We start from the raw sequence: 27807 nt of genomic DNA, 5'->3' as shown, positions 1-27807 counted from the left end.
TTGTGTTTTTTTAGGTATACATGTTTACCAAACAACATTCAACTATTTCATCTTCATAAAGAAAGCTAATATTTTATGCAAATGAATCATTTCATCATTGTTTTGTAGTGACAAAACTTAAATACTCTTTCTTCCTAACCTGAGTAACGCATTTAAACACCTTTGCTTATCTGTAGCTTGTCTGAGCAAATATGGTTTGCACAATAAACATCAATTTATTGCTAAAAACGGATTTACCCAGTTATACAATTCAAGAACACTATTTTTGTAATGAGGATGCTGCTCTCCCCACTTAATGGTACAGAAGAATCTTTTCACATCCTCCAGCATTTACTTATAGTTATCAAAAATTTACCCTTTTCTTTAAAAGGCACACACATTTACAGGTTCAAATCTTTATTGTTTAAAATTCTACATGTCTTTTACAATACAATAATTTGTTACTTAAATGACTTTTGAATGGTTAATGTACAATGAGGTTTTTTTTTTTCCTGAAACTCAACCATGAATTACAATTTTATCAATATGATTTTTCTAAATAGATTAATACAAGACTTCTGTGTTGTTGGGAAGGTTCAAGTGCTTCATTAAAACTATAAATGACACAGAGTCTTCCCTTCAGAATCTATAGGATCAATCTGTCGAAAGTGCTTTTGAAGACTGCAGATTATCTGGGGCTGATGTTTTAAAAAAAAAAAAATCTGCCAATCGAATTCAAGGGTTCCTGGTTTTTTTTCCCCCTCCTCAAAACATCAAAGGGCTTTTTTTCCCAAGTAATGAAACCAGTTGTAGTAGTTATCTACAGAGGCAAACTCATATTGAAGAAAATTATATGATTATCTGCATGCAATGACACTCCTCTTTAAATAGTTCTGATGTATTTATACATATTATAAAGAATGTGTTAAAGAGTGCACATACTTTGATAATGATTTCACAAAAGGACAAATGCTGGTAATAATGGTAACTAACATTTAACATCTAAGTTCGAGCTAATGTATATTTAACAGGCAATTAATATGGCCAATAATAAGCCACGATGCACCAGGGTATGCCCTTTGAGAAAATGAACTAATTTGGTCCGCATTTCTAGAGTCATCTGGGTAAAAAAATTGGAATTGAGCCTAGGATTGTGATGGATTTCTTGTTTCTAAAATGTGACCTGTTAGGGAAATGTAGCACATCAGTGAAGCATATTGTCACGTTGACTTCTGTATAAAAAGATGGTCTGCTATTTTTGGAGTGACGAATGAGCTCTGTAGGACAAGCCAGAGAAATGTGACAGAATGAATCGAGTTTCCTGTGTAGGTTATACTTTCTTGTTCCATGGCACGGCTTTCACTCTGTAAAATTTGGTACCCAACGGAACTTTAAATCTGTTTTGTGCCTAAAATACAAAACAAAAAACAACAGGAATAATTTGAAGTGAAATCATTCAAATGATATATGCCGGCCCGAACTACTACCTAGTGCTATTAAAAATGAGACACACCCTTCATTCTAATAGGCCCATCACAATATTCCCAAATATATTCTACTTTCAATAACTCTACTCTGTATATATAAAGCTCTCCATTGGGAAAGGAGGCAAGAAGAGAGCATGCCTCCAGACCCGATGGAAATCCCCTTCTGATCACCATTAATGGTATCTCTGAAGAAAACTGCTAACTCCTCTTTTCAGATTCTGAAAACAAAACATCATTTACCTCTGGGTTTGGTTTTACCTTTTTGGCTTGACAATATTCCTTCTCCATAACTTTTCCGAGTACCCAGGGTCTTCTAGATGAACCTGAGGCTGATGAGTCAGAGCATAAATTTTGTTTTATGAGTACATTCTTCTAATATTCATTTGCATATTATGTTCATAAAATCCATTTTTAGGCTTATAAAAGATTGAAATGCAAAGGCCTCAACTGTAGAAGGACAAGTGTTCGTGTTCTTCGATTTGAAGACAATGCTACTGACGGTGAGATTGTGTGCATTAGTGTCACAGAGAGAATTTCGTATTCATTTGCAGCCCGTGGCTACAAGAATAGAGTAGTACATTTTTTCTGGTCCCTCGCATTCAGGGTGAGTACTGCTCAGATACCAGTGGCTGGAAGGAGAGAGGTATGTCACAGAGACATACGGTCCAACTCACACTTTTGTTTCTGCATTTGTGCTGACGGTTTGTGCTGAGCCATCCACACTCTCGCCCAGTGCCCCGGTAAGACAATAGCCAGCATTGTGAGAAGGCTGGTAGAGAGAAAGGACGCAGCTGCCAGCACAGAGCTGAACACCTCCAAGACCTAAGAGGTGGCGGATACTCAGATACTACCGTACCCTCATCATGTACTGCATATGCCTGGAGTATCTGAAATGATCAGGGAGAGTTGGAGTAGTTTCCATATGACGATCAGATGACAAAGAGACTTTAAAAAATATTAAAAGCGACACTTACCACACTCACCTGGTTTCAGATCCAATGCAGCAAGAGACTCTGAATGCAGGAAATATAGGGTTGGGCTGACAGTGAATAATACATAATTGTCGTGGCGTTCATCCAAGATAATAAGAACTAAATCTCCAACCTGAAAACTGGAAAAAAAAACAAAACACCACAAAATCTTTTTACTGCCTTCAATAGTGACTACCACCTCATAAAACTTAATATATGGGGTGCTGGCTGTAAAACCTTTCTTTTTATTTCTAAATTGATAGCTAGTCATTATTAGACCACCACTGAATTACTCTAAGTGATTAAAATGACCATTTTCCTTTAAGAAACAATATTTCACACTGATTTTTCTCAAAATCACACAAAACAATTAAAATGGTTTAAAAAAATGCATGGGTTCCATAGTGATATTATTAGGCCTTGTGGAAGCAGAATAAAAATACTGTTCTGTCACAATTTCTTGAATCAATATTTCATCTCTGAGAACAAACACAGTTACGTAATAATGAGCATGGAAATCCTTACTCTCTAATAGCTATTTTTTCAGAATGCCTTGCAGATACTGAAGACATGCTTTGTGACATCTGAAAAATAAAATGAACATTATAAATTATTAAAAAGCATACAAAATGAAGGCTTCACCAACCACCCATTTAAATACCCACATGCCCCTGCTCTGAGATATTACTAAGTGTGATACATATTTGGAAAACAAGGTTAGTGCCACTTGCATTTGCATGATGCACTAGATTTTCTTTGGGAAAGGGAGTTTTCCATTTCGGAGTCCAAAAGTCACGCTCTCCGACCTTGATTATCTGATGACTCTTCGTTGTGGGATAAGTTCAGGGGCAAGACATCATTTTCAAGTCCCTATTCCATATATGGGAGACTACAACATTATAAATAGGACTGACAAATGGCACTACTGGCTCTTGAGTTACTGGTGACCTATTTTCTGGGCTGCCTACTTGCATGGGATTCATGGCTTGAGTAACCAAATGTCATCCAAAATATGTGCTCGAGTTGGTCTTTTTAGGAGAGGTGGTGGGTTGTGCTGAGACATCCACACTCTCTCACCTTCTCAACAGATCCTGTCGGGCCCATCAGCCCACATGATGTACTAGCTGGTTGCGGTTTTCCACAGTTGGGAAGGAGAATGTCTCTGGGGTCTTCTATATCAGCAAACTATAAGAGTCACCGCATTTACTTCATATACAGTGCACAGTTTACTGCTATATCGTGTCCTAACGTTTTTCTTTCACGCACAAATGTACAAGGGTATACAAACTTCGTTTAAAAACGTTTTTTGTTGCCAACTAAGCTGCCGTTCCAAGTTTTTAATGAACCAAAACTTTTCAATTACCCTTTGGTAAATGTATTACTTCAGAGAATGGCCACTCGTAAGAAGGATGTGCTTAAAGAAATAGATTAGTTTCTATCTCAAAATCAAAAAATGTAATTATCTAAAAATGGAAGCCACAAATCCTGCATCCACGTAAAAGCTAACTGGCTATCAATCCCAAATTCAAAATACAGAAGCAGCTCCTTAATTTCATACCTTCTAATACCAGTAAGATTTAAGTAATCACAAATAGCATACTATTAGAGATATGAACAAAGAAAATGAGCCTCCTTTTGCCTGTCTGGGAGAAAAAAAACAAGGAGCTTTCAATTAAACATTGGAGAGAAAACCAGCTATGTGACTTTTTTCTAAATAGTTTTCCTTAAAGGGTTTATGGATCTGGAAGGAAAAATGTGGTTTTGTATTTTTCAATTTCATACTTGTCCTGCCTTCGTCAGTCTTCTGTCAAATGATGCACTTCGAAACAAGGGATTACAAACCACATCAACAACCGTGTACCACAGCAGAGAAGTCCATAAAAGGGTGTCATCCAGATCTCAAAACTCAGAAGTGTCTGCAGGAATGATGCCCTTCGACCTACTAAACAGGTGTCTAGGAGAACTAGACATGCTAATGATATCATACACAGTTCCTGGACAAGTTGGCACTGACATATACGGCTATTCTTCAATGCAAATGACAGGACAAATCTCTAATACGGATTAAGGAGCTAAACAAGCAGGCTCAGGTTGTCTAATAGTCAATTTAACCCCTGACTAGAAAGGGCAACACACTACGACCGCTGAGCAAACTCCTGGTAGTATTTAAAAGTGAGAGAGGAAAAAAAAGTCTTCCAGGCCACACTAAGCTACCATTTGAAAACATTTATATCAACAACAGGTACAAAATGAGAGCGGTGGGCCGGCTGCGGGACGTAGAAGAGCTGGGTAGTTCAGAAATAAAATGTCCTAAGCCCCAGGTACGACAAAAGCAGAGTCTCTCATTAGGCAGGTCCCTAATGTGCGTGTGTGTTTGTGTATATATGATATCATTTTGTGCATACTGAGCAGACTGGCTGGCTTACATGGACCATAAACTATGTTTGGAGAGGGCCTGTGTTCTCTATGTTCTTTAATTACCGATCACTTTCCCAACTACAGAGATTGGTACTGCCCTCCAAATCATAGGGAGCTCAGAAAATATTTAATGACTTATTTGGAGGTTAGAGGAACGGTTAAAAGAATTCCTAATCATAGCATCTGCTGTAATTAACCCAAGAACAATCCACAAGTTGCCGGTGAAGAATGAATTAACTAATCAGTAGCCACCTATTTTTCCCCCCACAGGAAACATTGCTATCTTAAAGAAAATGAGCAAAGGGAAATTAAATCTTTCAAAGCCTCAGTGACTGAATCACAGGTGTGATATAGACAGGTGCTGGGTGTTCGGTAATTTAAGTATCAGCTAAGGCATTTTGGGGTGAAAATATTATGGCCAAGATTATTTGATGATTCTACTAAGAATGAGCAATTTCTGTTAAGCCCCCCTAAACTACTTTGTGAGTGATGTAAATTACATATTTTCAGAACAAACATCCAGCCAATTCTTTGTTCTGACTTGTATTCTGAAGTCTGGTTAGAAGGCAAACATGAAAAAAGTAATTCTTAAAGCCACATCAGTGAAAAATATTGTAAATTTTAAAATGTCAATTTTCACACAGTCCTTTCAATGAACGAACAGCCTGGTGAAAATGTATAAAAAAAACTATGATTCAAGAATTCATAAAATTTTAAAATAGGCATGAATAAATCTGAAGAGACTGAAGGCAAAGACAAATTTTCTTTTTAATAAATTTTACTGCTGATACATGCAGCTTATTTTGAATTGATTTTAATGCCAAGAACTTGTTTAGAATGACCCATTTTTTCTACTGATTTTCTAGTACTTTATTCTTATTAATGTCTGTCACCCCCTCTAGAATGAAAACTGGTTATGGTAGGGAAAATGTCTGCTGTGTGTTGTATTATACTCTCCCAAGGGTTTTAGTGTGGTGCTCTAAACACAGTAAGCGCTTAATGATTACCACAGATTAATACATACTAGTCTTTGATTTAACCGCTTGTTTTCCTCTTCTTTCAGTTGCAATGTCTGAAAAACAAAAATCCAGTTAACTCTCCACAGTACATTTTTACAACAAATCTTGACTACACTTTTTGCAAGGAGGGTTGTATTGACATGAAAAAAGCCATCTTAGAAGTTTTATTTCTCTTTGGCTTGATTTAAAGTGGAATTGGAAACCCCAATGTCATTTCTTGTGGCAATTTCCTCTGTGAATCAGTTTTTAAATTCTTCTGAATAAGTTGGCTTTGAAACAGAGCAACATCCCAAAGAAATCACATGTCATTTTATTTGATTCTTGAGCCATCAAATGTTCATCTCCGATTCAAACACCTGACTCTAAAAACATTTACTCTATGGGCAAAAACTTCATGATTGAATGCAAAGCTAGCACTTGACTGCTCATCTTAATGCACAACTGTTTTGCAGAACAAATGTTTGCAGATACCCTGGGATAGCATTATAAGGTAGGAACTATGGGACCATGAAAACTTAATTTCCTTAAAATCAGAACTATATGGTGGCAGGACTCTTTTGCTCAGGTTCAGGGCTGGAATAAAGGAATCTTCATTCTTCATATCCTCATCTTGTATGGTGACAAAGATTCTCTATCCCCGATTTTAGGTCAATCACATTAAAATTCCTGGCACTAGGAAGTTTTTTTCCACAATACCTGCAATATGTTAGGACTGATGGGAATTCTTGATCCCAGGAATGTCTGTACCCTTTCAGTGCTCACATGGGACTCGGGAAAAAGGTATTGCTGGTTTTCTCTGGGGAAAAAAAAAATCCTAAATTCTAAAATTCATGGTCCCTATGGAGGCAGGCACCATCCTGGAATGAGGAACACTATCGCAGGATAACACTGAAGTTGTCAACTGTCGGAAGTGGTCGCTGACAGTAAAATCCCCAAGTTTCTTCTTCAGAATAAAATGGCTCATACTGTCCCACTCAAATTCACCACACTATTCTGCTTCTAGGACTACCCTTTAGCACATATTTGTAGTGAGGATGGCAGCTACCAATTTCCTTGTTCTAGGGTGGTCTTCACCAACTGCGCATGTGCTGAGACACCACCCAGACTGGATGGACAAAGGCAATGTTTACTTGGATCTACCCTTGAATATAAAGGGCTGAGAGGTACCATCATCTATACCTCTTACCAACTGTAAAGATAAAAGATTGAAGAAGGATGCCTATGAATGAATTTTAAATTATTTTCCTACGAAGGGATGCCCACGAATGAATTTTAAATTATTTCCTATGAAAGTGATGTCCAAGAGGTTTAGTTTTTGCCAGAAACTGAACATAAGAAGTTTTAGAAGCCCAGATAAGAGCCCACTTACTTTTTCTAACAACATTATCCGCTGTTTCTCCTCAGACAGCATATGGACATTTTCACTAAAAGAAAAAGAAAGATTTAAAATGAAACTCCCTCCCTCCTACTTACCTCGCTGATTTCCTACATCTCAGCCCACACACATCGCTCCTCTGATGCCAACCTCCTCACTCTACCTCGATCTCATCTCTCTCGCCACTCACCCCTTGACCACGTCCTCCCACTGGCCTGGACCTCCCTCCCCCTTTATATACAACAGACCATCTCTTTCCCCACCTCCAAGAGGCCTTCCGTGATTAAGTCTTCATTTCACCTACTCCCTCTCCCTTCGGCATTGCCAATGCATTTGAACAGTACCCTTTCAGCACTTGATATTCACCCCACCCTCCATCCCAGCACTTATTTACATACTCATAATGTATTTTAATGTGTCTCCCCTTCTAGACTATTCGCTCCTTGTGGGCAAGCAAAATATCTACCAACTCGGTTGCGCAGTATTCTCCCAAGTGTTCAGAACAGTGTCGTGCACACGGAAAGCACTCAATGCCACTGATTGACAGAGGGTCACTACTGGCTACAGTGCAATTTCTGACTCCCAGGTTGTGGCTGAAACATAGTTTATGAACCTGGGACAACCCAGAAAGCCACCTACTGGACTGCCATCGTGCTGGTTTCCATAGCCGAATCCACGTGCCCTTCTTCCTCGATCTCGAAAGCTGATCTTTCTGTATCAGGGAGGAGTTCAGGGGCACAAGCTCCACAGGGCTCTGGATCTGAGGCAAAATACGCTGAAGGAACAAAACTGCTACTACGAAGTTTACTGACTTCTCCTTCCAGCTTTTTCTTCTCTTCAAGCAAACGGGCCCGATCTTCTGAAAGTGTTTCAATCAAATCTAAATCATCAGTACGGAAACATACTTTAATGGGCTAGAAGTCATACGTGGATTTAAACCCAACCCAGAAGTGACCCGATCATATCCCTATCACAGATTTAACACGGCTAACCTTTATCCCGCTCCTGTTGCTGCATTGTGTTTTTCAGTTTGTCAGTGAGGTCATTTATTATGTTTTCTTTCTTCAGTTTTTCTCTTGTCAAAACAGTGTTAAAATTGGTCTAGGATGAGAAAGAATAATTATTTAAATATGACGACACAAACATGCATGTAGAAACTAGCGGGTGCAGGAGGGAAGGGAGAGGGTGGGTCTTCTGATACTTACCTTTATACTGAGTATTTTGAGTTCACCCTCTAACTGTCTCTAAGTTCTCAACCTCTTCTGAGGGTTTGAGGATTGAAGTTGGTCTCTTGGTATAGAGTGGTGGTCATTCATATTACAGGTGCCACTACTATACCCCGAAAGGGCAGTGACAAAATTCAAACAGAACTCAGTAAAAGCTGAATTATCCAGTGCGGTAGGCGAATGGGTGGATGGGATAGTTCACAGTCATGAGGGTTCTCCCCAGAAACCACTCCCAGCAAGGGGCTTCACACGGTCAAACACAGGGCTAATGAGGACTCTATTATTAGTAATAACGCCCTTAGAGAAGCCTGGGTGTTCTTGTTATCGGAACAGAGCGCGTTCACCGAATAGCTGAATCCTGGGATTCTGCCCCTAGCAGTTGTTGTCATCAGCCTCCTACTAGGGAGGCCTCGAACATACCCTGACCTTCATAAATTCCTTCTCCTGGTGGAGGCTTCCTCCCCAAGAGATATCAGAAATGCCAGTTACTACAGCCTTCTGGTTGGTAAAGTGCTGAAGAACCCAGTTATCCAAACCTGATGACAGCCTGCCATTTTAAATGAAAAAGCAGAAAATGACTTGCCTGTTGTTCTGCAATCAGAGACGTTCGGACATTTTGCATTTCTTCATTCTTTCTTTTTTCTTGTTCTTCAAGTTGTTCCAAAAACTTGGCCTTTTCTTCCTGAAGTTTTTCTTGAAGTTCAGCAACTAAACTGGATGACTCTTCACTAGTTGACTCAATGGGAAGACTTGAAAAGTAAATATAATCCAAATTAAAAATGTTCAGTTACGGAAATGAAGCTCAAAAGGACCCCCATACGTTGACCAATCTTTTTCTGGCTTTGAAAGTACATAGAAAAGCAAAGACTTGAAGGGAAGGAAGGACAGATAGGATGAAGCGGATACCTACAGCTTCATCCTGGTGGAAACAGAAAAGAAGCAGTGTGGCCTAGTGGAAAGTACACAGACCTGGGAATCAGAGGGCCTATGTTCTAACTCTGGCTCCATCATTTGTCTGCTGTGGGATCTTGGGCAAGTCACTTAACTTCCCTGTGCTTCGGTTACTTCATCTGTAAAATGGGGATGAAACCCTCCTCCCTCCAATGTAGACTACGAGTCCCATATGGGAGAGGGACTGTGTCCAACCTTATATTTACCTGAGCGCATCTCATATTTACGCCAGTGTTTAGTACAGTGCCTGGCATACAGTAAGCACTTAAATACCACAAAAAAAAAACAGTCGATTGCCACATTCTGTGATAATCTGGAACCCTCTCCTTTAATTTTTGCCAACAGTTCACATACACCTAAAAACCCGTAGCAGCCACTACTATATTTCCTCAGTTTCAATGTAAAGTGTTCTCTATTTCATTTAGATATTTCCCTCCCAAATTCTAAACCTAATCTGTGACCATACTGGAGAGCTACTAGTATAATGACCCTGACCTAAATAAAACAAGTGTCCCAAATGAAAAATTGAGCTGGTCTTGCAATTGCTGAATACTTCTACTTTGGTTTGATCAGGAATACACAGGCATACTATGGAAAGGGCTTCATTTATTAGCAACCGTTCACCAAATTCTGCTTCATTTTAAGTAGAAAAATAACAGAATAGTTTACCTAATCTAATGATTCAGCTTTGCTCCTATGAAAATTCCCAGAGGGATTTCAATTATAGTTTTTGAATATCATATAGATTTCTTGAAAGGCTAATGCCTACCAAAAACCTGTTCTAGATTATCAATGGTATTTATCAAGCGCTTTCCATGTGCAGAGCACTGTACTAAGCAGTGGAGAAAGTACAAGAGAGCTAGTAAACACGTTCCCTGCTCATAATAAGCTCACAGTCTAGATAATGCCAATAATATATAAATAACTGATAAAGAATGAAGGCCTATGACAAAGATTTTGAATAGGTGCCTGCTTTGCACACGGAAGGAAAAGTTTAGGTGCACACAATAAAGGTTTTTGAAACTCTCAGAGTTATTTTTTAATTTAAAAAGTTTATTTTAAAATAAATGAAAATCATTTCAAATCATTTACAGCTTAAAAATCAGATATTAGACAATTCACATCCCCCAGAAGTACAAGTTAATCAGCAGGTTAACACTTTTTCCCGAAAGGTAAGCTCCTGGTGAGGACGGAATGTGTCCCCCAACTCTGTTGTACTGTATTCTCCCAAGTGCTTAGTAAAGTGCTCTGCACCCAATAAGTACATGATAATTATGCCTGATTGACTGCTTGTCTGACTGGAGAAACCTGGCCCTGGGGCCCCAACAATATGGAGCTCGGCTAGGATGGCACAAAGTTGAACCTACTGGACTTGGGCAGCACCTCACCCTAGTGGCCCAGGTTTCATTTCAGAGGGCCACTGTCACCCATGGGTAGAAGATCTACTTACTACTGAGGTTGCAATTCCCACTAGTCAAAGGAGCTTTCAGGTTGGCCTGGCCTTTTTAATCTATTCTCGCCTGGCATCCTACCACTGCAACGAGCTCCAAAGTCTATATCGGGTGCATTAACATTTTCCAACACTTAGTGTGTTGGAGAGAATCCGGCTTTTTGTCAGTATTTTGGAAGTGCTGAAGCTGGCCAGCAATAACTTATCTCCTTTTTAAAATGTATGCCTTTCAACCTGATAAAGAAATAGGCTCTTGACTGTCAGCTCGTTATGGGCAGGGAGAGTGTCCGCTAATTCTGTTGTATTGTACTCTCCCAAGTGCTTAGTACAGTGCTCTGCATATAGAAAGTGTTCAATAAACACCATGGATTGATTCATTAACTCAACATACGGGGAAACTTTTCATTCTGAATGCAGGGGCAAAGGGGAGGGATTTTAGAGGGATGAGTCCTAGGAGGGTACGTATTCCAAAGGATTAATAGGTCAAAAAGTCATTTTGTGTTGCCTTTTAGACACTGATTGGAAACTGTCAGATCAGAGACTTAGATGAGCAAGGCTGGGAGGTCATTACCAAATGAATTCTGTGGAATGGGCATCTATGAGATTTTCATCATAAACTGGTGTCAGAATTACCTGCTCTCCCCACTGTCAAACCTCCCTTAAAAAAAAAAAAAGCCCACCTCTCCAAGAAGCCTTCCTTCATTAATCCCCACCACGCAAATTGCACCTACCCAAGGACAAGCCTTCGTCCTTAAATATTTATATCTCTCATAAATATTCAACTATGTATTCTCTTCTTCCTGATATATTCAGCCTGATTTTATTCTTTTTCTTCTTGCTCCCAATATGAGTAAATCAGTTTTGTCTGTGATCTCCCCTACAGATTTTAAGGTCTTTGAGGGCAAGAAATGTGTGGTTTCTTTCTTTTGCACTCTCTCAAGCATTCAGTACTGTATTCTACATTTAGCAGCTCCTCCATGAAAACAAATGGTTGATTTTGTCTTCGAGAAATGAAGCATCTGGATAAATCTGCTTCCTCTGTTAACGTGGGAACAATGGACTTTCTAAACTATTATTACTGGTCAGCCTGTTTCAATTCAGTAAAACAAAAAGTACAAAACACATTGTACAATTTATTGAATTCTTTAGAGAACTACCTAGTAGAAGCAGAGGTAAATCTAAAGTGAACAAAGATATTTACCCCTGATCCCCCACAGAAACAAAGTTATAGCACATATGCAATTTCACCAGCTAGTACCTATGGGGCCCGATTTATGGGCATATTCATTCTTGCCCAGATTAACAAATACCATACTTTATATTCCTTCTTTTTTGCCCCCTTTCTTTCTTTCTCTTCTGTAATTCTCTCCTCATCTCTCCCTGCAGCTGCTCCTCATGGCTTCCAACACCTCAATAGGTATTAAATGCCTACCTCTTCTCTGGATTTCTATTTGCCCCTGTATCTGTCCCAGGACTCCTCCGTGTCTCTAGTTGCCTCATATTCCCTGTCCGTCTTCGGATTTTTTCCTAGTCTGTCCCATCTGTGCAAACCTTTTACAGTGTAGCCATCACTTTCTCTTCAGTTCTCCTGGCTGTTTCACCAAAATGTTGGTTCTCCAGGTGGCATATGAAGGAGTCAAGGCAGCAGAATTTTAGTCAGTGGTGCTGGGTGTATGTTCCCAAATCACATCTTGACCAAGAACACATTCTTGTTCTTTTCTTATATACACTCCACCCTCCAAACCCTACCCCATATGGAAAGGTGAACTGGACATCTCATTATTCATCCACTACCTTCCTTCATCTGCCTCTACTCTCCAGGCCTGCTGATGAGATTACCATGGTTCCTAACTGCAATCACTACCTCTCGTAGTTGAGTCATGACAAAAGGGTGGATAATCTGGAAGGACTTTCCTTCCCACTGTGAATGGATCATTTGACCAAATGAAAGGGTCCAGGTTGACCCATCAGACCAACGAGGGTCTAGAGGAGGTTCACCCTTAGCTGACTTGTAATTGGTATACTGGGCTCTGTTGGTCTTGCCTGCTTTTTGCCCTTTTCCTACTTTACCTATCAGTCTTCCCTGGTTCCACCTTTGTCTTTCCCATCCACATCCTTTTTCTCTCCCTCCCTTTTTCTACCTTTTAGCATTCCCAGTAGCCCCCGGGCCTGGAATTTCTGAAACGGCTAGACTACCCACTAGTGAACCCCACAGCAAAGGTCTCATCGGTCTTCACCTGCTCAGAGGGGATGGGGCTTCTCTGCAATGGCCACAGCTGAGAGACTAAGCCTAGAGACCACCCACCCACAGTCCTCCCTTTCACCCTCCCACTGGGCTTTTGGACCATGATTCCCTTATGAAGCACAGAGGGGTTCTGAGGCGGCAAGGAGAAGGAGAGAGGGAGCTCAGAACAGAAGTCTTCACCTTTGTACTGCTGATTTTGAGATAAATAAGTTTTTCTTGAAGCTCAGCAAGAGCATGCAATCTGTGCTCCAGCCATGCCAAATAGTCAATGGACAGAGCACTACTATTCAAGTTTATAATCTCCGTTACAATTATAGACAATTGGGCAAAAAAGCCTTATTGAATGCTGGCAGGCAGCACTGACAGGAGGATAGAGACAGGGGCTTTGAGGATGTCACAGCAGTGGCACATAGTAAGTGCTTAACAACTACCAAAATTATTATTATGAAGGGCTTATTCCGGTGCATAATGAGGCAATCATTTGGCCACAATATCCACATCCTCTCAGCATGGATTAGATTGTAAGCTCCTTCAGGGCCAGTGCCAGCTCTCTGCAAACAGCGGCCAGTAAGAAATGCTATTTAAAATTTCTGTTTAAAGGTTTTTGGATTCAAATAACGCTGCTGTATTAGTTTAATTCCTTTGAATTAAGGGCATTTAAACTAACATTAAGATTTAAGAGAACAGTAATTTAAATGGTGCCACTGGCACTTACAGCCTGTTTGAATTTTCAAGGGTCTTTAAGCACCTGTTATGGTAGGCAGAGCCAAAATTAATAGTATGACCGATTCATATGTTTGAGTACCTTTGTTAATTTAGCAAAACAATGAACTTAATGTATAAACTTAATGTATAAAATGATATATGTATTACTTCCTTATTCAGCTGGCAGTTATCTGTAGAAATAAGACTAGGGTGCAATGATCCAGTGCAGTGATAGCCTTTGGATAACTCTGATATACTGTACTCAATAGGGTACCCACCTACAAAACTATTGACTGCATCAGTCACAAACATAAACAGTAAAACTGCTTCACTGGCTCTCTGCCCAGTTTAAACAAATACAACTTTAATGGAAATACTCAAAAATATTACACACTCTTCCAAACAGAACGAGAAAAAAGAATGGAAGCCATCACCCACTGTTGAAAGATATTCTGATATTCAAGAGAATCATTTATACAAAAATGCTCGTAAGATGAAATTCAAAGGCTTCATCACGGTTCCAAGAGAAACATTTCAAAACTTTGCAATTTCAAGCCAGTCACTTCAATTATATTCAACAAGGAATTTTAAGTTATCTTTACTATATTTCACTTAGCCTCTTTCTAAAACATTGAGTATATTTACTAGTTTACTGTTACTAAATAATCATGTTCTCAAAATTTAATGATCCACAGAAATAATAGGAATGTTTTTGATACAGCTCCAAAATGCATAAAACGGCCTAATTTTTAACAAGGGAAAGTTACAGCCGCAATATAATCCAGTTTCATTAGATGAAATAAAGCCAGGGATAATGATGATCGCCGACAACAACAGGGTAATTACACTCCCCTTTAAAGATATTTAACTCAATTTTCGTCTTATTTTTAGATCCTTTCAGATAACTTAATACTTACCTTCCAGTTATTTGACTCTCGAGATGTTTTATTTTTTCCAAGAGTTCTCTTTCAACAGCTTCTCTCTGTATCTCGAATTCCTTGAGGGCAATCCGCACCGCTTCTTCTTTCTCATAATTAAGCTTCTGGATAAGAAGCTCTCTGTCCTGTTCTTGTTTCAAAAGTATTTTCTCTTTGTCTTCCTCCAGCTGATGAAGAATAGCTTCATATTTTTCCTCCTGTTGGGCCATTTTTTCATCTTTTTGTTTTTCAAGGGCACTCAATTCCCGCTCCAACCTACTCTGCAAATCTTCCGTTTGCTCTTTCAATTTTTTTTCTATTTCAAAGGCTTGTTGCTGCAAAGAAGTTACTTTATTCAACTCAGTTTTCAGCAAAATTGATTCCTCCTCATGTCTACACACCAACTCAGAAATGCACTGATCTTTCTCGATTGTCATCAAAGTTCTTAGCTCTGTCAAACCCATTTGATATTCCTCATCATTAACTTGGATCTTCTGGTGTAACTTACTGATCTCTGTTCTTAAACTTTCGGTTTCCTTATCAATGAGGGTTTTCAACGTTTCCTGCCGTTGGACTTTGCTTTCTTCTAAAAGGATCTTCATTTCATCAGCTTCTGCTTCCTTCAAAGCAAGTTCAACTTCTAACTTGCATCTCAAATCAGACAAATCAGAAACTTTGAACTCCAATTCCTGCAATTGTTGTTCCTTCTCTCGGACAATCATAGCATGAGACTCTTGCATTTGGTCAAGTCTCTGCTGATTTTCAGTTTTTAATTTCTCTAAACAGTCCTTGTGGTCTGTTAAAACTTTTTCAAATTCCTGCGAATGCCGGATCTGCAACGTATCTTCCAGTTCTTTTAGGTGACTCTGCTCCAAAGTCTCAAGTTCTGCCCTCAAAAGTTGTATTTTTTCATCACTTTCAACATGGAGCTTCTTTAGGTCTTCCAACACAACTTCCCGGGATTCTTTCAGCTCTTTAATTTCACAATTTTGATTCTTCATTGTGCTTTCCATTTCTAGTAACTTCTGATCTTTTTCATTCTGCAGGCAGACAACAGCATCTTTTTCATTCTTTACCAAAGCAAATTCGTTGTCTTTATTTTGTAAAACTTCTTCAAGACTTACCAAATCTCCTTTTAATTTTGTTATCTTCTTCTCATTTTCTTCACTATTTTTTATTAATGCATTTAATTTCGTCTCATACTCACTTTTTAATGTCTGGAGTTCGTTCTCATGTTTCTCTTTTAGTGTTTTTTCCAGAGAAAGTCTTACTTTTTCTATAATAGTTTGTATTTCTACAGCTGTACATTTCAAAGAATTGGAAAAGTCACACTGTTCTTTCTGTACAAGTGATCTAAAGTGGCAAAGGTCATCCTTGAAGTTTCGCAAACTGAACTGGGATTCTTGGGCAAGTGCTCGACATTTTTCCAAACGAACGTTTAGTGAAACGTGCTCTCCTGAAACCTCTTTCGCATCGGCATTTGTATTTTGCATACGCCTACTGTCAATTGCATTGATTACGGAAGAATAGAGGGATTCCACCATCATCTCTGGACTCTGTGGATCACTTATTGGGTTGGGAGAGGTCAGATTCTCTTCTATTACAAACTCATTCACAGCTGACATAAAATCGGATTCTGGACTTTCTGCTAATGAGTCTAAGTCCAGGGATCCTTGGTGAAGGATGTTTGGTTCAACGTTTGGGTGAGGAATTGTTTCAAAATCAAACGTATGAGCATCGATGCTGTCTGGAGACAACTCTTCTAACGGACACACTGGAGGACACGAGGGATCCTGAAGACTGAGTGATGGAGGAATTCTAGGCGAGGTAGCAGTTGTAGCTGTAATTCCCATTGTACTTTCCATCCTTGGTGTGGTTGCAGATTGGGGGGATCCTTGACTATTAGAAGCCTGCAAGAAAATCAGAAAAGTTTCAAGAGTAGAATCCATTTTTATCCACACTTTAATGCCTGCTCAGGAGGGGACAGTCACCTACTTTTTGTTCACTCAGTAGGTCCGTGATGGTCTGTGACATTTCATCTAAACTTTGTGCTGCTTTTACCAGGTTATGTAGAGCAAGTACATGCTGGTGTAGAGGTTCAAAGTCACAAAGTAAGGGAACCCTGAAAAAGTAAATGAGATTTTAATAAGAACGCTTCAATTGCTTAACACCACCATTTAATTACTGTCCAACCTTCACCCCATAAAAACAGACCAGATACTAATTTTATGTTTCCTTTCATTAGCTAAAGAAATATTAATACCTTACACAACGAAGTGATGATCCAAAACACTCCGTGGAACTACTAGAAATCACTGTCCCATCCAACTTTACTTATAAAGTATATAAGGAAGCAATGTAGAGCCTTCTTCACCCTCCACCCACAGCAAGGACAAGGAAGGAGCGTGGAGGAGAGAGAAGCTGAACATGCTTGACTGTCGCCAGGCTAAGAGCAAAATGAGGGAAACAGAAGAGGGGGGCAGAGCAGCCACGGGAGATGAAAAAGGGAACTCGAAGGAATCGGAAGTAGGGCCATGCAAGAACTAGCAAAGAGAAGCCGAGATGGAGTGACTGGGACCCAGATTTCAGACCCATTGCCAAGGACAAGAAGGGAAATTCAGAGGGGCTGAGAAGTCAAACCCTTAATGAGAAAAATGGCTTAGAAACCAGGGGGAAGCCAAGATATTTAAAGTCTCCACAACATCTTTGGAGATTACTCAATCAAAATGCTGTGGAGCAGTCAAATTTACTTAGTAACTGCCAGAGCCCTGGGTTGCTAATTGTGACACATGCTTTTCAAGGTCTACAAACACAGTATAGAAGATTTCATTCACTCCCTTACACTTGTATTATAACTGACTGGCAGTTTGGCCTGGTGGATAGAGCACAGGCCTGGGAGTCAAAAGGACCTGGGTTCTGGTCCCGGCTCCACCGCTTGTCTGCTGTGTGACCTTGGGTGGATCACTTCACATCTCTGTGCCTCAGTTCCCTCTTCTGTAAAAGGAGGATTAGGACTGTAGGCCCTATGGGAGATGGAGACTGTGCCCGGCCCAATTAACTTGTATTCACCTGCGCTTAGAACAGTGCCTGGAACATGGTGAGAGGCTTAACAAATACCACAATTATTACTGAAAGGTTTAAGGAGAAAAGTAATTTTTCTATAACATGAAATTTTTTTTGATAAAAATTCCTATATTATTGTCATGCCTGCCAAGAGAAAAACACCTTACACTATCGGTCATTCACTGATTTCTAACTTATTAAATACTGTGAAGTCATAAAAGCTAATTATTGTATGATACAGTAAAGAAGACTGAGCAGAGATTGCAAAATGCAGCACCATTATGCCTTCACTGATTCTGGGAGCACAACTATTTTTTTCTGCACCAAATTTTACTTACATCAATTTACGGATTGTGACAAATCAGAACAGGGTCCTGTTGTGGGAAGAATATTGCCCAATTCTTCCACCGTGTAATAACCATATCTTTTAATGAAAACTTACGTAGAACAGAAGCGACTGAATTGAATGCTTGATAGAGATAGACTATCCAAAAGATATCAACCAGCACAAGTGTTTATGACTGCTAACACTGAAAGGTTCTGGAATATTTCAAGGATTGCTGATTATGCCGTGAGCCTGAACCATCCAGCTATTGTGATCTTGGATAATAAGCATAGTAAGCAGATATAAATGACCTGGCTAGACCTTAGGTGATGGCATCCAACAGATACAAGTGGAGAAGGTGTACTAGCTGAAAAGAATGAACCTGATTCTGGCTCCAATTCCGAGTCAACAGACTCACCTAAAGGTTTTCAATGTTAAACCAAGGGCAGGGCACCAAGCTGACTGATATGAGGCCTCTCATTGAGAATAAATGTCAATAATGGAATAAAATCAGAACACTTCCACACAACTACCTATTTCCTCCTATCAGCTGAGAAGTGGAATTTAGGGTTTTTTATTTGTCTTCCTGGCATCTGGTATTTGTATATATTTTTATTACCCTCTTTATTTTGTTAATGAGGTATACATCCCCTTGATTCTATTTATTGCGATTCAATTGTCTTGTTTTTGTCTGTCTCCCCCGATTAGACTGCAAGCCCATCAATGGGCACTGATTGCCTCTATCTGTTGCCAAACTGTACATCCAAGCGCTTAGTAGAGTGCTCAGCACATAGTAAGCGCTCAATAAATACTATTGAATGAATTGAATGAATTTGTTAAGCACATTGTGTCAAACACTGTTCTAAGCACTCGGGTAGATACAATGTGAATTAGGTTGTACAACACAGTCCCTGACCGCAGGGGGCTCATGGCTTAGGTAGGAGGGAGAACAGGAGAACTGAGGCACAGGAATTAAGTGATTTGCCCAAGGTCACACAGCAAACAACTGGCAGAGCCAAGAGGATTAAAAGCCAGGTCTTCTGACTCCCAGGCCCGTGCTCTTTCTACTAGGCCATGCTGCTTTTCTCCAAGCTGTGCTTCTTCACTAACCTGGGCTAGGCAAAATTCAATATGCTTTTGAGAGACTAGCACGCCATACCACCCTGCCTTGGGTACTGTGGGATGGTCACCGTTGACTTCCTTGCCCAGTCTTCTGCCTGGGCAAATGATGGGACAATCCCGAGTGGTGAGCTGAGCAACAAGGAACTGGAGCTGCTGCCTTCTCTCAGCACTGTGGCATGTAACGATCCTTCCAAAACCATTTTGGAATCACACAGTGCCAGCTCTCAGTGTGGGGACTTTGAAGGAAACTTCCCCATAAAAATAAATAGCACCTTATGACCTGTCTCCTCATACTACTGCTTATGACTCCTTGAGAGAAAGGCTGAATAAACATGCCAAAACCAGAATGAAGCATTGATAGATATTGGCATTATCATTTTCAAAAGTCCATTAACTCATAGAGAGAGATGCTCTAGAGACATTTTATTTAAAATCAATCGATGGTATTTACTGAGCACTATTATGTGCAGGGCACTGTACTAAGTGATTGGGAGACTACAAAAGAATTAGCAAACACGTTTGCTTCCCTTGATGAGTTTACAATCTAGAGGATGAGCTTACAATCTGGCTAGCTCAGTTAGTGTGGTTAGAGCTTTCCAAAATGACAAACATCAAACAGTCTGTAGGTACATATGAGTTTACAAAGTAGTGTGAGAGTCTCTAAACGATCAATGAGCTTTTTCCTACCACTAACACAGCTCTTTTGATCAATTGAATGTTTCCCTAAGAAACACTAAAAGACTATTTCAGAATAGCAACTCGCTCCCTAGCAACCTTCACCATCCAGCAGCTCTATGGAAAGCCGACCTGTAGAGTCCCAACAATTCGGCGGGCATCAGTACGAGCAATTTACCTGAGTAATGGTTGTACTTCTGAAGGACAAAGAGACTGCAGAAACTGCAAATCATTTAATGAAATATCTGGAAGCTCAACATCAAACCGCCGAGGTTTTCGAGTCTGTATAAATGAAACCATTTTCACATCAGTAAAAGGAATGACGAAAGGACTAAAATTTAGAAATAAAAAGGGCAAAACTGTGGACTAAAGACTTCTGTGATACACAGCTTTTATAATACGTAAAAACTGTATTATTATCATTATTATCTGGGGTATTTACAGCGCTTAGTACAGTGCCTGGCACACAGGAAGGTCTTAACAAATATTATTATTATCGCAAGTTTATCAGGTAGGACAAAGTCCCTGCCCTACATTAAACTCACAATCTGAAGAGGCGAGAGAAGAGGTATTTAAACCCAATTATACAGAATGGGAAACTGAGGCAAAGAGGTGTTAAGTGACTTGTCCATGGTCACATGACAAACAACTGGCCAGAATTAGAATCTAGTTCCTCCCAGGCCCAAGCTCCTTCCACCTGGCCGTACTGCTTCTACCCTATCATTTGCTGGACTCCCCAGTTGGCGTAAAGCGTGATTTTCCATATGGCATTAGTTCTAACCAGTTCACATTAGAATCACCACCATTTGCCAAGTTGCCCCTCTAGAATGTTGCTATAAAATACAGTGGTTGAGGGAATCACAGCAGTTGGAATAAGTCCTTTGCAAGACAAATTCTGAAGTTCTCGTACTATCTCTCTAATTACCTTCAAGCGATCGTATTTATTGAGTGCTTACTGTGTGCAGAACACAGAGTACGATCTAATCAAGTTAGCTGACACATTCCCTGCCCACAGCGAGCAGACGATTTAGAGGGTTACTTTCAAAGAGCCAATAGCCTCTTGTCAGAGGTCCTCTCCCACCTCTAACAATGAGTATCTCCCAAGGCTGGTCCTAGATTCTCTCTTGGTAAATTCATGGGCTCCTTCCTTATGCTTCAACTGCCATATAAACATACATCATGTCCAAACCCAACAAATTTCTATCAACCTCAAATCCCATACTGAGAGATCAGACTGGCTAAGTCACTGACTCTGGGAATTTTGCCTTCAAAGGTGATTAAAAGGCAACTGTGAAACCTGTTTCCACAGTGGGTTGGTTGCTCTTTGTGTCCAAGATTCTTGAAATTAAAATGGTTGAAAAACAAGCAGAATTCAGTAAGTTGGAAAAATACGTACACAAAAAGAAGGGGGCCAGGAATCCAGTCCTTTAAAGAGATGATTTCTTAAAAAAGACTTTCCTGTTGAAAGAGATTAAGAATATCAGTAGGCAGGAATCAATCAATGGTATTTATTGGGCTCTTACTGGGTGCAGAGAACTGTGCTAAGTACTTGAATGAAATGATAAAGAATGACTACCTATTAAACATTTTCACAGACTTCAAAGGCATACTCCTATAGAACTCGATGTTGAAAAAGTGCTCACAGAAGCTAAAAAGCAATGGAACCTAAAGACATGACATGGCCTCGCTTTGCTTCACTCTGAAAATCATGTCTGAGCATATGTAAATTTTTCTATACCTTCTTAATAACCTGCTTTCTGGAAAGACCTGGGCCTTTGGAAGACCTGAGTCCCAGCAAGGTTACATATGGAATTACTGGTCCAAAAGGACCTCCCACACTCTGGGGAGGAGAATCCAAAGTCAGTTCCTTCTCTTAAGACAAAATTTTCTTCATCTTATCTCTACTCTCAGCAAAGTACGCCTCCCTGTTATTCAAATTTCCTAATTAATCAGTAACAGCTTTAGAATAGCAGGAGATACACATTTTTTACCAATCCCTCAGAGAGAACTGGAATGAGTATAATTTGATTTTTCACAGAAGCTGTTGATTATGCAGCAACCATTTGTGCCTCCTGATACCTTCGCAAAAAAATCTGTTATCCTAGAGGACCGGATTAGAGGAAGGTGACAGAGAGGGGGCAGGGTAGAGTGGTAAGACTGGTGAGATACCTGGGCGTGGGGATGGCTGTAAAATATTCGGCCCCTGCACTTTCCCAAAACATCCCTGGTCCAGCTCTCTCTCTAGCCCTTCTCTGCTTCTCAAGGGGAGGGGCAGCCGACAGAGACTGATTACCCCTATCTGTGTACTTGCAGGTTAATTAAAGTTATTCTTCTGCTGTTATTGTAATCATTTATAAAGATTATTCAAATGCAGTATTACCAATCGGAGAAACATCCTATTAATCTGTTCCAAGCCAGGAGCGAAAATTTATTTCAGAATGTAATTATTTCAGAGAGAGTTTGAAATCTCCAAGAAAATGCCTGACTGGGTTAACCTGGAGCAACTATCTGCTGAACAACACATATCAACCCAATCTCAGAACAGTGCCGCTTGTAAAAATGTTTCCACCCTAATGCTGGTTGTTTTGAAGACGGCAAATAACTACTATTTAATGTGCCAAAAGTGGCTAACTTTGCAAAACCCAAATAACGTGGTTGATTGTCTTTTCTGATCCATGTCAACATCCAAAAAGAATAATTCAGGTCTCCAAAAGTCCACTTTGGCGGATAAACTGTAGTTTTGGGCCGTGAACAAGAAGTAAATTCAAAAAGTACACAAAAAGAGAACAGTATTCCCTTATAATGTCCTATTTTGCAAGTTCCAAGGCGCTAAACTAATACATATTCATTCGATCAAATTTAATGAGTGCTTACGATGTGCAGAGCACTGTACTAAGTGCTTGGAAAGTACCTAAGATGCATGACGTACAACATATAAGAACAGAGAGATGTGCAAGACAGTTATAACTTGTAAGTTGTGATCAAAAACAGCACTTACTAAACAGTTTGCCAAAGGATTCCCTTTTTGACTTTTCAGTTTCATATAAATGTTTTCCATCTTTGATTAGAGCACCAGCCCACTAGAACAACACAACATAGTTAGTGTAGGCCAGCAATTTATTGTTCCTCTGAAAAAAGAACAAAATCAGATTGATCTGGCTTACCTCCCTGTAGTGTTTTATGAACATTTTTCTCCTTACAACCTCAACAACGGCTAAGCAGTACATCTGAGGAACTGTACTAAGGGCTTCTACGATCTTGACCCGTTCTAGAAGCTCTGTTAAAAGACGGAGCAAGGCTTGTAGCTTCTCTCCATCTTGATCGGCATGAAGCATAACAAAGCAACACCACCTGTGGATGAAAGACGCTCGCTGAGTATTCGCCACTTATAGAGTTCACCGCAACTTCAATTTGGACTTGAGATTTCACCAACACGCTACGATACTGAATTCTGTATTGAAGCATTCTCCTCCAGCAAAAATTTGAAAACTTGTTAGAAGGAACATTTTTCAGATGTCTATGGTGTGATCCCAATGTAATTTAGGCTTCGACAGTGGCCCAGATGAACTGGCGGTTCACAAACATTTTCCAGCCTTGACCACTGCAAAACAAGCTGGCCAGATCAGATACTCTGGAAATTGTCATGGCTACTATAGAAGTCATGAGGCAAATATTTTGGTGATGTAAATTCCACAGCATTAACAGGACAGCAGTTAAGACACCAACATACTTAGGGATAACTCAGAAGGTGTTCATTGGCTGGATACATCCGTGGGCCATTTCAAGTTAGAAAATGGGTAATTTATCATAGTTAAAATAAAAATGGCTCAGCGCGGCTAAAACAAAATTTACCGTAACAACATCCACAATCAGTTTCCTAGCTTATTCCAAAGATAAGTTGTGAAAACATATGAAGATAATTCATGCTACAGTAAATTATTCAAACCCAATAATGTAAAAAAATTTTAACTTAGAAATACATTGGCAATCACTTACTTTAGTCTGACTTGTAGATTATTTGCAAGTTCTTGTTTGGCAGTGGTACATTTTTGCTTAATATCCAACAGTTTTCTGTGGTTTGTCAACATAATCATCAACTGATTTGCATGACTCAGGCACAAATCAGGTAACACAGAAGGATCTTTCAAGTTTTCAGCCCTCTTCTGATTAGCTAAAAATCCCTAGGGGAAGAAATGTTTCTTTTTTTTAAAAAAATACACACATATACACATGGTTAGACAAAAGATAATACATTCTCCCTTTTTTCAGGATCTACAGGACTATTTTCTGGAAATAGTAAGTCTGTGGAGCTCCCTCTGACTGTCTGGGGTGATTGACGCCACCCTTCCTTTACCTGTCATTGCCAGAGTCAAGCACTTTGCTCCAGGTGCAGATCTGCCAGGTGGAGAGGCTGGAGGAAAGCCTGGAATGATTTTAATATCACTGGGCAGGTTGTGCCTGTTGGCCAAAGAACAGGCCAGCTGGAGGGTTGAGGAGCCTCCGCACTGTTACCGCAGCTCTTTTTGGCACTGTTTCATTCATTCATTTCTGTTGTTTTATCTTGTTATTGTTCCTCGTGGGTCTGCTGCCAGTTCTCTCCCCATTCTCCCTCCTTTTAGATCGTGAAGTCCTCTCTGAGCCAGGGGCAGTGTCTGAAGTCACATCTTTGTATCTTTCCCTAGCAGTTAGTGTGGTGCTGCATACCAAGTAAGAAGGGTATTTATTGAGTACCTATTGTGTGCAGAGCAGGGTACTAAGTGTTTGGGAGAATTCAACAGAATGAACTTGTGGTCTAGACCGGGAGGCAGACATTAATATAAACAAATTATGGACACGTACATAAGTGCTGTGGGGCTGAGGGAGGGGCCAATCAAGGGAGAAAATAAAAGTTCAAGGGAGACACAGAAAGGAGTGGAAGAGGAAATGAGGGTTTAGACGAGTTACGGCCTCCTGAAGGACATGTGCCTTCAACAAAGCTTTGATGGTGGGGAGAGTGTTTGCTGGGTGTGGAGAGGGAGGTCGTTCCAAGCCAAGAGGCAGGACAAGGGCGAGGTGGTGGTGGCAAGATAGACAACATCAAGAAACAGTGAGTAGATTGGCACCAGAGGAGAGAAGTATGTGGGCTGGGTTGTTTGAGAAGAGTAGCGAGGTGAGGTAGGAAGGCTCAAGGCGATTAAGTGCTTTAAAGCTTATGTTAAGGAGTTTCTGTTTGATGTGGAGGTGGATGGGCAACCACTGGAGGTACTTGAGGAGTGCTAAAACATGGACTGAACAGGCTTATAGAAAAATGATCTGAGCAGCACAGTGACTGGACTGGATTGGGGAGAGACAGGAGGCAGGGAGGTCAGCAAGGAGGCTGATACAGTTATCAAAGCGGGAGAGGAGAAGTGCCTGGATTAACACGGTGGAAGGGAAAGGACAGATTTTAGTAATGTTATGAAGGCTGAGCAGAGAATTTGGTGAAAAATTCAGTGTGCAACTTGACGCACATTTCAAATAATTTATGTGCAGCATGAAGGTGAATCACTAAAATTTAGTTATTTCCCTACTTGTCTTGACCTTCAGATTGTTCAGTAGCCCTTTTCGGGATCTAAATTTTGAATTTCTTAAATTTGTATGAGAAAGAACTGAGTCAAAATATACATATAAAACAAAAATTAAAACCGGGTAAATGTGTAATGTAGCATTATTATTGTAATGCCACCTACTGACAGAAAATAAAATTGACTTCTTTTACCACTATCAAAATTCTTAAGCAATTTATTAAAGTACTTTTTACATTTAATACGAATAAGAAATGCTTAAATTATTTTATTTCAGGATAGAAAGTAATATCCAAATAGCTTCCACCTAGAAATCATGAAAAGCAGTTCTATCAAATGCCCATTAAGCATTAGAGTTTCTAGTACATAGCCAAAAGGCCTAATTTTAATTATTACCACAGCATTGAATATATTCATTTTTCTCAACACCATGTGCTACAGTTGCTTCACTTTGCTTTCACTATGTCTGCATAAACTGACATTCCAAAAAATGAAAGAATACCAACAACTTCCTTAAAAGTTGAAGCTCGTGGTCAAGGGCCAGTTTTTTGTTTTGTTCTGTTTTTAAAATGGTACGTACCAGGTACTCTACTAAGTGCTGGGGCAGATACAAGATACTCAGCCTGGACACAGTTCATGTCCCACTTGGGGCTCACGACTTTAATCCCCATTTTACAGATGAGGTAACTGAGGCACAGAGTAGTTGAGTAACTTGCCCAAATTCACAAAGCAGACAAGTGGAAGAGCTGGAATTAGAACCCAGGTCCTTCTGACTCCCAAACCCATGCTATATGCATTAAGCACGGTCCTTCTCAGCTCGATTCACTCAGAATTTCGGCGAAGGTCCAATGTAACATGGGGGGCGGTCAACATAAAGCACATTCATTCAATGCTCAGTAAGCCCTCAAACATCACTGATTGATTGCTCATATGATTGACCAAAGTAGACGAACAAGAATAGTTGAGCTGTCTCTTGCCACATCTATCATCACTTGTGGTACAGAGAAGCAGCATGGCATAGTGGATACAGCACAGGCCTGCGACTCGGATGGCGGTGGGCTCTAATCCCAGCTCTGCCACTTGTCTGCTCTGCGACTTTGGACAAAGTCACTTCAGCTTTCTGTGCCCCAGTCACCTCATCTGTAAAATGGGGACTAAGACGGTGAGCCCCATGTGGCACAAGGGACTGTGTCCAACCTGATTTGCCTGCATTCATCCCGGCAATTAGTATAGTGCCTGGCACATACTAAACGTTCAACAAATACTATAATTATCATTTGCTGGCTACAGCACAGCAGTAGAAACTAAGTTACCTGTCTAACTTCAGCGGCCACTAGAAGTTCAGAACCACACTCCAGGAAATCCTCAACCTAACAGGCTTCAAATTAAGATGAACGATACTTACGATTCTGCTTTAGCTTTTCAACACCAGCCTCTTTTATGGCACTACCTCAGGGGAGTGGGAGTGGCAGGGGTTGGGGGTGGGAGAAGGAAACAACCGAGAGCCGTGGAGAAATGTTCAAATACTTTAAAAAGCTGTATTTTTAAAAGCTGGGAGGTAGAGGGGAGGGGAAAATGGGTAGGGGGGAGGGTTGGGGAATGAATACCGAGCAGGATACCCTAAAGGTGAGCTGATCTGACCGCCAAGGAGTCCTAGGGGAGAACTGACATGACCATTTTCTGATGAAGTAAAAGCTGGCTACCTTTGTGAAACCTCCCTGCCTTGAGGGTCTCCCACAGTTAGGAAACAGGAGGCAGAAGGGGAGTCTGCCTCGAAATTATTATTATTAAGATTATTGTTGTTGTTGTATCTGTGAGTGTTTCCTGTGTCAAGCAGCGTTCTAAGCCCTGGGGTAGATACAATTAATCAGGTCAGACACAGTCCCTTGTCCCACATGAGGTTCACAGTCTAAGTAGGAGGGAGAAAAGGTATTTAATCCCCATTTTACAGTCGAGGAAACTGAGGCACAGAAGTGACTTGCCTAAAGTCACACAGAACCGATTGGCAGAGCCGGGATTAGAACCCAGGTTCTCTAACTCCCAAGCCCATGCTCGTTCCACAAGCTAAAATACAGTTAAACTACCCATCCACAATTGGGTAATACTGAGTATCTGAATTTAGGTAATCGTGTTTGTTTTTTTTAAAAAAAAAAGCACGGTTGTCCAACCTTGGTTCACAAAATCTCCCATTTTTAACATTTTTCTTTTGAAAACGTTGCTTCCAACTTACGTCTCCACTTGAGCAGTTTCCCAGGAATTGGTCGGGTCGACTGAGGACCACTTAAATCGAAAATGGAGTCTGTCCTATCAATACTAAGGTCAAGACAAAAACTTTT

The 27807-nt window shown here is 40.2% G+C and overlaps 1 protein-coding gene across 2 annotated transcripts in view; it reads right to left on the bottom strand.

Annotated features, from left to right (window-relative positions):
• Window positions 1-379: 379 nt before the first annotated feature.
• Window positions 380-27807, bottom strand: part of RB1CC1 (RB1 inducible coiled-coil 1) — a 77756-nt gene continuing 50328 nt past the window's right edge. Inside the window, exons 9-24 of one of the 2 annotated variants that reach the window (XM_029069590.2) lie at window positions 23925-24109; window positions 23093-23279; window positions 22927-23008; window positions 21325-21386; window positions 20107-20210; window positions 16739-16865; window positions 14744-16653; window positions 9059-9224; window positions 8242-8350; window positions 7889-8129; window positions 7244-7298; window positions 5880-5927; window positions 2963-3021; window positions 2450-2577; window positions 1725-1795; window positions 380-1387 (exon numbers count right to left, since the gene is read on the bottom strand). In XM_029069590.2, the coding sequence (XP_028925423.1) occupies window positions 1310-1387; window positions 1725-1795; window positions 2450-2577; window positions 2963-3021; window positions 5880-5927; window positions 7244-7298; window positions 7889-8129; window positions 8242-8350; window positions 9059-9224; window positions 14744-16653; window positions 16739-16865; window positions 20107-20210; window positions 21325-21386; window positions 22927-23008; window positions 23093-23279; window positions 23925-24109 (3612 nt within the window). In that variant the 3' untranslated portion in view covers window positions 380-1309. Of the gene's footprint in view, window positions 1388-1724; window positions 1796-2440; window positions 2578-2962; window positions 3022-5879; window positions 5928-7243; window positions 7299-7888; window positions 8130-8241; window positions 8351-9058; window positions 9225-14743; window positions 16654-16738; window positions 16866-20106; window positions 20211-21324; window positions 21387-22926; window positions 23009-23092; window positions 23280-23924; window positions 24110-27807 lie in introns of both variants that reach the window. The other variant, XM_029069589.2, reaches the window with a different exon arrangement.

The sequence above is a fragment of the Ornithorhynchus anatinus genome, chromosome 7 (assembly GCF_004115215.2).
Source record: "Ornithorhynchus anatinus isolate Pmale09 chromosome 7, mOrnAna1.pri.v4, whole genome shotgun sequence".
Lineage (NCBI taxonomy): Eukaryota > Metazoa > Chordata > Mammalia > Monotremata > Ornithorhynchidae > Ornithorhynchus > Ornithorhynchus anatinus.
The sequence above is the reverse complement of the archived record's forward strand: the minus strand, read 5'-3'. Positions and strand labels throughout refer to the sequence as shown.